Source organism: Mesocricetus auratus, unplaced genomic scaffold, assembly GCF_017639785.1.
Source record: "Mesocricetus auratus isolate SY011 unplaced genomic scaffold, BCM_Maur_2.0 Super-Scaffold_100007, whole genome shotgun sequence".
Classification (NCBI taxonomy): domain Eukaryota; kingdom Metazoa; phylum Chordata; class Mammalia; order Rodentia; family Cricetidae; genus Mesocricetus; species Mesocricetus auratus.
The window spans coordinates 46650569-46661114 of NW_024429191.1; the positions used below are offsets into that span (position 1 = coordinate 46650569).

The 10546-nt window shown below is 46.9% G+C and overlaps 1 protein-coding gene across 1 annotated transcript; it reads left to right on the forward strand.

The window, feature by feature from the left end:
* Positions 1 to 1867: 1867 nt before the first annotated feature.
* Positions 1868 to 10272, forward strand: Rcvrn (recoverin). The gene is made up of 3 exons (XM_005067600.4): positions 1868 to 2865; positions 6747 to 6858; positions 9790 to 10272. Exons 1-3 carry the CDS (start codon positions 2485 to 2487, stop codon positions 9903 to 9905), a joined length of 609 nt encoding a protein of 202 aa, XP_005067657.1. The 5' UTR covers positions 1868 to 2484; the 3' UTR covers positions 9906 to 10272.
* The last annotated feature ends 274 nt before the right edge of the window (positions 10273 to 10546 follow it).

Sequence of the window (10546 nt, forward strand, 5' to 3'; positions counted from 1 at the left end):
TTTAAGAAGTTGTGTTTTATAGATCTGAGATTTTGATTTCAGTGCTGGGAAGTACTTTGAGGATAAGAACAATTACTGTGCAAGCATAAGGATGTGAGTTCAAATAATCAGAATCTACATAGAAAGCCAGGTAGTTAGGCATAAACCTGTCACCCCAGTATTGTGAGGGAGTAGAGACTGGGCTTGCTAGAAACCAGTCTAGCTCCAGGTTCAGTAAAAGACAACTAACTGCCCACCCCACAGTGGGAGGGGTAAGACAAAAAAGGGATGGAGCAACACATGTGACATCCTTCTCTGGCCTTCACGTGCAAGCACAGGCTCACATATGCACACACACATGCTCAGACACTGCACACATATGTCACATTCACCTCTCCCACACCCACCAAAATTTCCTTAAATAGGATTTCAGCATTTCTTTTGAGTAGCTTAAAGATCTTGCAGTATTAATCTAGCCCTGGAGTGGAAAAATCCAACTCTAACTGAGATTTTTCTCCTCTCCATTCACAGCACTGGTCACCTGTGATCCCAGAGGGTGTGGGGCTTTTACCCACCTGTGAGAGACAGTCATTGTGCCAAGGACAACAACTGGATGTCCCCTGTGCACATACAATCAGCTCTGACCCTAAAGAAGGCATCAGACCACACAGGTTGAAGGCTCCATCCCCAAAACCTTCCTCACTCCATACAACCAATCCTAAATCCAGGCCTCTATAATAAAACAGATCCTTCTAAAATAAGCATCTTATCATCCAACTATCCCACAGGGTACAGCAGTGCACTGGCGACTTTTATGTCAACTTGACACAAGCTAAAGTCATCAGAGTGGGTGGTGGCTATGCCGAGAAAATGAAGAAAGTAAGTTCAGGCTGTACACAAGCCTCTAGGGCATTTTCTTAATTAGTGAACTCATGGTCTTGAGTTCTATAAGAAAGCAGGCTGAACAATCCATGGGGAGTAATCCAGTAAACAGTGCTCCTCCATTGCCTCTGCATCAGCTCCTGCCTCCAGGTTCCTGCCCTGTTTGAGTTCCTGTCCTGATTTCTTTCAATAATGATGGACAGTGTTGTAGAAACATAAGCCAAACAAACTCTTTCTTCTCCATTTTGCTTTTGATCATGGTGTTTCATCATAGCTATAGTAACCCTAAGACAGGCAGAGAATTCCTTGACAAAAGCAGAGAAGGATGGTAATATATATTTAGTTTCTAGGGGATGCTTGGAAAAGAGAAATCTTAGTTTGCAAGGGTCAGCATTATAAAGAGGGTGAGGTAAAAGGACGACATCAGAAGGTAGTGATGTGTTTTTCTTTCTAAAACTTACCATATCCCAATAGTGTTCTAGTCTCCAAAGAAATAGCAGGGGGGAGCCATGAATGGTGCATGAAAACAACAATAATAAAATATTGCAACCCCTGCGACTATATTCAAGTGGCACATTCACCTGTGTCCTTTGCCAGTGTGACAGGCCTCTCTGTCCCCTGCCACCTGCCTGGTCGGCTTGCTTTATTCAGTCTGCTCACCCCTCTTAGGTAGCTTTACTTTTACCCTTGTTACTGAGGAACAATAACAACTTGACTTACAATGGGGCCAGGTCTCGACCCGGTCTTAAGTTGAACATGCTGTAAGTAAAAATGGCTTACCCAACCCACTGAACTCTGTAACTCAAGCTTGCCCACTTTGGTCTGCTCAGAACACTTACGCTAGACTAAATCAGCAGTTGTTTAGGCATGTTCTGTACTGTAGTGAAGGCAAAACATTTATGTGGGCTCATAGTGAGTCTGGGGGGTCCATCCCTGTGTGTGTGTGTGTGTGTGTGTGTGTGTGTGTGTGTGTGTGTGTGTGTGTTTAGCACTTCCACCAGCCAGTTTGAACTATTTTGTCACTGCTTTGGCAATGGGGATAACAGCTGATAGGAACACGATCCTTGCCTTGCTGGCAACTTCCGTTCTGACAGTTTGGAGTTTACCAGTGGATGTGGGAGAGGACGCCATCAGAGAGTGGTGGATAAAAGAAAGACCTTGCTGAAAAGGTGGCTGAGTGAAGGATTAGAAAGGTATCTCATGCAGAGAGAGGTTAAGAACATGCCCTAGGTTAAGTGGCGGAGCTGGGATTTAAACCCAACTGCCTCCAGCCCCTGAGCCCCTAACTGCTGCATTATAAGATCCTATAGGTGCCCCTGGGACCGGGGAACACAAACAGAGACCAGTGCGACTCTTCCAGGACTTGAACGCTTGATTCAAGGGTCCCACTCTGGTCCTTTCTTCTCAGCATGCACAGAGGAGGTGAGCAACTACTCTCAGCTCTTTATTTTAATCTCAGGAGAGTTCTGTGTCCCTCCTCCCTCCAAGGGCTGGGAGGAACTGTCTGCAAATCCCGCTAATCCATCAGCACCTGGGTCTCCACCCCACAGCTGTACACAGCCTTGCTAGTCAGGCCACCCACACTTGTCCCTCCCGCCCCGACGGCGCCCACTCTCCCTCACCATGGGGAACAGCAAGAGCGGGGCTCTGTCCAAGGAGATCCTGGAGGAGCTGCAACTGAACACTAAGTTCACGGAGGAGGAGCTGTGCGCCTGGTACCAGTCCTTCCTGAAAGAGTGTCCTAGCGGCCGCATCACACGGCAGGAGTTCGAAAGCATCTATTCCAAGTTCTTCCCTGACTCTGATCCCAAGGCCTATGCACAGCACGTGTTCCGCAGCTTCGATGCCAACAGCGACGGTACGCTGGACTTCAAGGAGTATGTGATCGCCCTGCACATGACCACGGCGGGCAAGCCCACGCAGAAGCTCGAGTGGGCCTTTTCACTCTACGACGTGGATGGCAACGGTGCCATCAGCAAGAACGAGGTGTTGGAGATTGTTATGGTCAGTGTATCCCTGTCCCTGCTGCCTGTGTGGGATGGGGAGGAGGCCACGCGGTAGAGACCACAGATGCTGTGTAGCCCAGTGGAGTCGGGGCCAGGCCAGGGGCCAGGAGAGTGGGGAAAGAAGGGGCCTCCAACGTACTGAGAGAAATACAGGGCACCTCCCCACAGTGTCATCTGCTTCCCAAAGAACAATCCGGGTGTTTCCCAATAAATACAGTTTAAAATTTCCCCTCATCCTTCTTCCCTCATCCTCTCCACTTCCCCTTTTTCCTTCCCTTCCCCCTCCCTCTCTTCTCTTCCTCCTCTCTCACACATTTTCCCTTTTTCTTTAAGTCTTCAGGGTTTTGTTTTGTTTTAACAACACACATTCAGATTCTACACAGTGAAGTCGAAACATGTTTCAGCTGCAGAACACTGACCAGAGTGGGGACATGGAATCTAGGTCCTGATTGGTTCACTTCCTAATCCTGGTGCAGTGGACCTAGGCAAGGTTCCTCCCCTCAACCCCCCACCCCCCCACCCCCCCCCACTCCCGCCCCTGCTGGACTTCCCAGCTGGAGTTCTCTGTCTTCTCTCCCTCCTGCCTTACACAATTTGTTCGTAGCATTTTGGGTGTCTCACAAGTAGTTCTTTCCTTATCTAATATATATAAGCAGTCTGTAAAATGTAGAAATGATGCAAACGTGATGTTGCAGACCAAAGTCTATAACCAGTATACTCTCTGTTAGTACACTGCTATACAACTTGCCAGTGTTTTAGTTGCTTTAAGACAAAATTATGGAACCCTAACATAACTACATGTGATTTTTCCCATGCTTTTTCTGTTGCTCTTTTACCATGAATATTTTCTATATCATCTCAAATTTTCAGAAACATAATTTTTCTGGGAGTCTACCTTATGCTGCTCAACTGTCTCAAGTTCTCAGCCTCAGTTCCCACAGTAGCTGGGATTACAGATGTGAACACAGCCAGCTTAAAAATATGTTAAGAGCTACTTAAAAATTCACCCTATGGAAATGTTGTGAGGTCATTCATTCAAGTATTCCTATAATTTTATATGTCAGAAAACTTCAAATTTTTTTCTATATCACTTAAGTTCTTTCTTTGACTGTCTTCTGATTTTCCTCCTAGACCCTCCTATCCCTGTCACTTGTTTTATTTTTCAAATTCCATTCCTGTTAGAAGGAACAATATTTTTCATATTTTATGTAATATTTGTTGCATTTGTAATCATGCTTTTACTTGCAAAATTCTCCCACCTCCCTTATTAGGATAAACCACAGACATAATAGCAAAGCCTGGAGCTAGGGACACACTGGGTCATCTCTGGAATAGGGGCAGGCAAGTGACACTCTCACTGTCTGTGGGGCAAAGCCTGAAGAGCAACCTCCTCCGGTTAGTTTTGGAGTCCACCTAAAGAGTGCTAGGTTGATGCTCTTCTAGACAGAGAGGAAGGAAAGGAGCAGGGAGAGGAGGTAGGCAGGAGAATCTGAGGCTGTGCAAAGTGTGCAAGGCCTTGCTAGTCACTGGGTCACAAAGTCATTGAGAGAGCATCTGTCTGGAAGGCAGAAATGATGAGTTCTTGTGACAGTTCTGACACCAACTCATTACGAGACCATGGGAAATGTATATAACCTCCCTGGGGTGTTTATGATTTCTATGGCTTTCCCAGAACCCTGAAGGCTTGACTCCCTCTCACTCCACCACCAACCAGCCCAGTGTTGGAGGAGAGGTGGAGCAGACAGCCAGTCACAGCCAATATTTAGCGGTCATGCCTGGACATGATGCCGGTAGGTCAGAAGAGAGGAATTCTGGGAGTCATCCATGCTTCAGTTCATTTCAGGTGTGGGGTGTGTGCTGCCTATAAAGACCCTTCCCTGGACTACCAGGGTCAGCGTCCTTCTTGTCCTAGCACCAGTGGGCAAGGTCACCTCTAACGGTTGTTGACCTTCCTGAAGTCCAGGCTAATTTCACAGTTACTGTTACCCTTTTGTAATGTCCTTGAGTCTCTGGGGGAGGAAAGGGCTTTGGTCAGAGACAGCAGCTGCCCAGGTCTTCGTGTCTATGTACCTACCCACAGCCCGACCCTGCCTAACACCTGAGGTATCTAGCCTTGAGTGTTCTTTCAGAGCCTGGCTGACCTGGAGCGACTGATAGAGCCAGTAGAATCCTAGAAACCTGGTATCAGGATAAATAGGGACCACCTTGTCCACTTCTCTGATCTCGTATGGATCAAGAACACTTCTGACTTTGTCCTCGATTAGAGGGAGAAGGGACTGAAGGGGACCTATGAGCCCCACACTCGACCTTTCTCTGCATTCCTCCCTGAGCAGAAGAGTACCCAAGGGGGTTTCTGTGTCCCTGAGCAAACCTCTGCAAGTGTTGTTCACACTTCCCTTCTCCCTCTTCAGCTTAGTCAATGATCTTCAGAAACAAGATACAAAAACTGGGGTATAATGTAAGCATGCGGGTTCTAGAACAAGCTGCCTGTGTTAGAATCAGTGCTGCCCTGGGTAACTTTGGGCAGGTTTGATGTTTGCAAGTTTGTTTGTTGTCTGTAAAATGGGACTGACAATATCCTCTCTATAAGGTTCTCTTGAGAAGTAATCTTAAAATGTTTAGAGAAGTGATATGAGTGTCCCATAGATGCTAGCCTTTATGATCCTAGGCCAGCCCTGCTGGAGAACTGGAATGCCTAGCAGACCAGCAGACCACAGACCCCTGGAAAATGCTCTTTGATTCTTCCAAGCCTATGGGAGGCAGGGACTGTGCTAATGACTGCCAAACTCCAACCTGGGGGCTGCGGTGGGATTATTGTTGGGAAATTCTTTTTTCTAAACAAAACTATAGTATCTACTCAGAAAATTCAAATGGTACACCCTCAGGAATTTTAATTTAGTAGAGCCTGTGGGGCTTTGGTAGGCACCTGGACAGTAAACTCCTTGCCTTAGAGGACACCTGATGCTACGGGCTGTTTGGGCATCAAGAAAGAGAAACGATGTGGTGGCCCAAATAAAGACCAGGGCCTCCTTTCCTACACATCCTCGCCAACACTTACCTCTCATCGTTGTTTGAGGTGGGAGTGTTTGTTGTTGTAGGCTGAGGATCAAACCTGGGCCGCCTAGAGCTTTACCACTGAGCCATGTCCCCAGCCCCATCTGACAAGCGGCACAGATGAGGCAAGCTTTTGCAAGAGTAGCTGTCCCAACAGGTGGAAGGGATACCTTGTTACAGTTTTGATTTCCATTTACCTAATGATTAATGAAGTTGATGACCTTTTCACATACTTGTCAGCCATCCCTATCTTATTTATTTGTTTATTTAAAGAAATGTCCGTCTAGTTTGCTTGTCTGTTTCTAATTCAGTTATTTATTATTTTGCTTGCTTTTGTGTGTGGTTGGTTTATGTTTGTTTGAGATAGAGTCTCACTATTAACCCTGGCTGGCCTGGAGCTCCCTGTGTAGATCAGGCTAGCCTCTTTTTCCCAAGTGCTAAGATTAAAGATGTGTACTATTACCCTCAATGCCACTTACTGTTTTAGCATTGAGTTGTAGGTGTTCTTCATACTTGTTATATACTAATCCCTTATTAGTCGTTATCAAAAGTCTGTAAATATTTTCTCCTATCCCAAGGTTATCTTATTTTGTTGTATCCTTCGATGTATATAAGCTTCTTAAGTTTTAGCTTAATCCCAATAGTTCAAAAATCATTATCACAACCAATGTCACATAGCTTAGCATCCTCTAGAAATTATATAGTTTGGGCTAGAATATTAAATAATCCAACCCTAGTAGATTTTTGTGTGCGGTATGAGACTTCTCAGGACGACCAAGCCCTTACTGCTGTTTTTGACAAGCTCTTTTCCTCGGTCTGATATAGGCTATTTTCAAAATGATCAAGCCTGAGGATGTGAAGCACCTTCCAGATGATGAAAACACCCCAGAAAAGCGGGCTGAGAAGATCTGGACATTCTTTGGAAAGAAAGATGATGGTGAATCCCTTTGTCATTGTTACCTCTGACTTCATGGCATCTGGTATTTCCTAGAGACCCCAGAAGGATTCCCTCTTCTGAGTCACAGTGCTCGGACAGGACTGGGGGATACTTTTTGTCACCATGCTTTATCCAAGCTATCTTCAAAAGTCAGGAGTAGTGGTCTGCCAGACATGTCAATGAGGGCTAGGTCTACCGTGCCCCTCCAGCTGATGCTTGTGGTGGAGGGATCAGCATATCCCTGTTACTCACAAAACCCACTTGCTACCTGGGGTTTGGGAGAAGGAAGGAGAACACTTTGTATCCTAGGTTGGCAATAAACTAGTTATCCTTCTGCCTCAGCTTCATGGGTATTGGGGTGTTGGTTTTTCCAGTCCTTTAACCTAGAACTAATGTAAAGTGTGCAGGCTCCGCTGGCCGTGTGCACACAATGACTGGATTAGAGAAATGCAGCCTTTTCTCTCTTCAGGCTGTTTGCTGTCCAGATGTTCCCCGCTCAGTGAGAACAGCAGAAAACAGCACTTCAGTCAGCAGAAATCTCAGGAAGTTAATTTCCATGACCCCAAAACCCCACAAGAAAGGATTGCATTGCCAGGCATTTATTGAAAAGACAGTCAACAAGGGAAACTGGGGAAGAACCTAGGGGCTGGGAAAGTTCATGTCATGAGGACCTGGCTCCAATCCCAAATTCAGTACAGGGATGAAGGACAGGGAGGAAAGACAGGTTAAAAAAAAAGACTTAGGCTGTGACACTCTAAGACAGTGCTGGCAAAGTCACTGGGGTGTCCTCACTCAGCCTCTTGATGTCCACTCTCTTCTTAGTAGCTGTCTGGGAGCAGCCTCTGGGGCTTGAAGGAGGGGTTAATTCCAAAATGTGGCAGTTGGAGCTGTTGGTTCATGGCACACACAGCCATATGGGAAGGATACAGTACCAGAATTGGTATCATCCTAGAGAGAGACAGAGACAGGAAGATAGAGATAGGCTGACTTGGTGTCAGACAGGGCCTACAGACTCATAGCCACATGGAGTTAGGATAATGAAATTGAGTGTAGTGGATGATAGCCCTACAAAGAGATAGGAACTGGTAAACAGCCCTGAAGAGTTCTCACATTTTTCCCTAGGGAAATACGGAGCTTACTGCTATCATGTCGTATAATTTTCTTTTTTTTTTTAAAAGAGATGTCAGCATTCGAGTTGTTTAAAACCTGAAGTGTCTCAGTTAAGGTGACTCAAGCACATCAGAGTGGCCAGTGCTAGACCCTTGTGTGTCCTTTAGGGCACACTCTTACCAGAGCTAAAGAAGCAAATCCTCAGAAGGATATAAGACAAAGATGGAGATGATCCATCCCTACTCCACAGTCAAATGATGATGTCAGAGGAAGACCCTAGGGTGGGAGCCAGGGTGAGGCAAGCAGGCTCTCAGAGGGCACAATTCATAGTGGTACTTACTCTCGAGTGGCAGCCCCATCCTTGCACTCACCGAAAGGGAATAACTCCTTAAATGTCGTGCCTAGGCAGCACCCTGGCTCTTTCTTGCACCCGGTCCTGTTGACACTTATCCTCTAAACACTTTGTTTGCGTGGATTCTGGCTGTGTTAGATGGCTTCCTGTGACACGTAACTTCTGAATCTCCTCCATTCCTTCTGGGTCTGTCCATGTGTCAAGGTCCCTCTGCTGGTTTTTGCTGATGTTAAAAGGCTCACTGTTGCTCCTGCTGGTGTGTGTGTGTGTGTGTGTGTGTGTGTGTGTGTGTGTGTGTGTGTTTCACATGCCCCATCTGAAGGCAGCACCATCACAGGAGCAGGCTCCAGTGGTGGACTTTCAAGCTTGAAGTGACGCTGGTAAGACAAGTAGAACGTTGAAACCCAAATTTCACCACACAGACTTAGGCAGAGACGTATCCTGGATCCCAACCCCAACAAGAACTACGGATGTCCAAAAGCTATGAGTATAAGCCAATGGAAGTCAAATCCAGCCCTACAGTACTTGTCCACACTGTCCTGAGGATCATGAGAGTGGCCATGAGCAGGAAGGATCTGCCTCATCCTAGACTTCTTTTTACATGGGAATGTCTTCCTACAAGTCCCCGAGTTTCCTGGGGACAAGCTTTATCCCCTTCTCTTTTCTGCTATACCCCACCCTCTGTGATGTTTGTAACCCCAAGAACAGTAGCATGAAACACTCAGAGGAAGGGTGCAGTGGCATGCATTTGGCTGGACTGAACCTACACACAAACGTGCACACACACACACACACACACACACACATCATACAGGCACACATGGAAGCCTGGCTGGCTGGAGGCAGAGGCTCTCTCTCTATTTTCATCCAAATGAAGTAGAGCAGACTGAGAGATGCGGAGCTGCAAGCAGGGGAGGCAGTCACAGAGGATGTCACAAGGTTGTCTGGAAATTATGGGCACTCAAGAGACTTTTCTGCAAGCCAGGCTATCCTTAGCATGCCACCATCCCCTGGCCTCTCACTCATCATTCCCTTGGGGACACAGTTCCTACTTCTGCACTGAGACTTTGGGCCTGACTCTCTCAGCCTCCTAGAATTACCCCTAGAACTGTGGGCTAGAGCTGTGGGGTAATCTTGAAAGCATATGAAAACAGGTATTTATAATCACTAATGATTTCAATGTGTAATAACCAGCAAGGCAAGAGCCCTGCCCTAGCTGAAGGAGCAGAGTATTGGAATAGGTTCTGAGAGACCTCTATGGCGCCAGTCTTTGGTTGTCTCAGGCTGATATGAGCGAGCAGGGCTCAGGGGTCTTGAAGGAGGGGTGATATCTGGGAGGGCAGTGAGGGCCTCTGGGAGTGCTGAGTAGTCCGTATTTTCACACTGTTTTACTGGGTGTGGAGGTTGGGTGTCACCTTTTGCAGCTTGATACAGTCAGTCCTGACTGACGCCTCTCTTCTACTACACAGATAAACTTACAGAGGAGGAATTCATCGAGGGGACCCTGGCCAATAAGGAAATTCTACGACTGATCCAGTTTGAACCTCAAAAAGTGAAGGAGAGGATAAAAGAAAAGAAACAGTGATGGGAACTGCTCATCTCCTCCCCCCTTCCCCCTCACATCAGCACCCGCAGTGTGAGCATGCTCCTGTGTCAGCATACACACACACACACACACACACACACACACACACACACACACACACTGGGCTTGGAGAAGTGGGGAACCAAAACTCTCCCTGCCAACTTAAGGTCCTTAACAGGACACAGTTTCTGCTTCCTTTTGTCTTCAGTGACCCTCCCTTCACACCCTACCTGTCTCCTTCCCCTGCCCAGGTAGCCTTGTGATAATCCTAGGCTTAGGTCATAAGAGTTCCAAATGTCAGCCCTACTTAAGCTCCTTTGAGGATTGCTGGATAAGCAGGTTCCAATAAATGCAGAAGGACTGGGCACACCGTGGACTGGTCATTCTCCACCTGGAAAAGGAAATGCTTCCGGGCAGCTCCGGGGTCTGGTGTGATTGAGACTCTAGGCCAGCTAGGGTGCACGTGGCCCTGAGTCCGTGCTCTCCTGACAGCTAATGATCTAGAGGGAACATGGCAGACTTGTTCCTTTTGGTTAGGTTTTTCAAGACAAAGTCTCACACTGGAGCCTAAGCTGATCTTGAACTCAGGGCAATCTAACTGCCTAAGCCTTCCATGAGCTAGCATTACAGGCATAAACCTC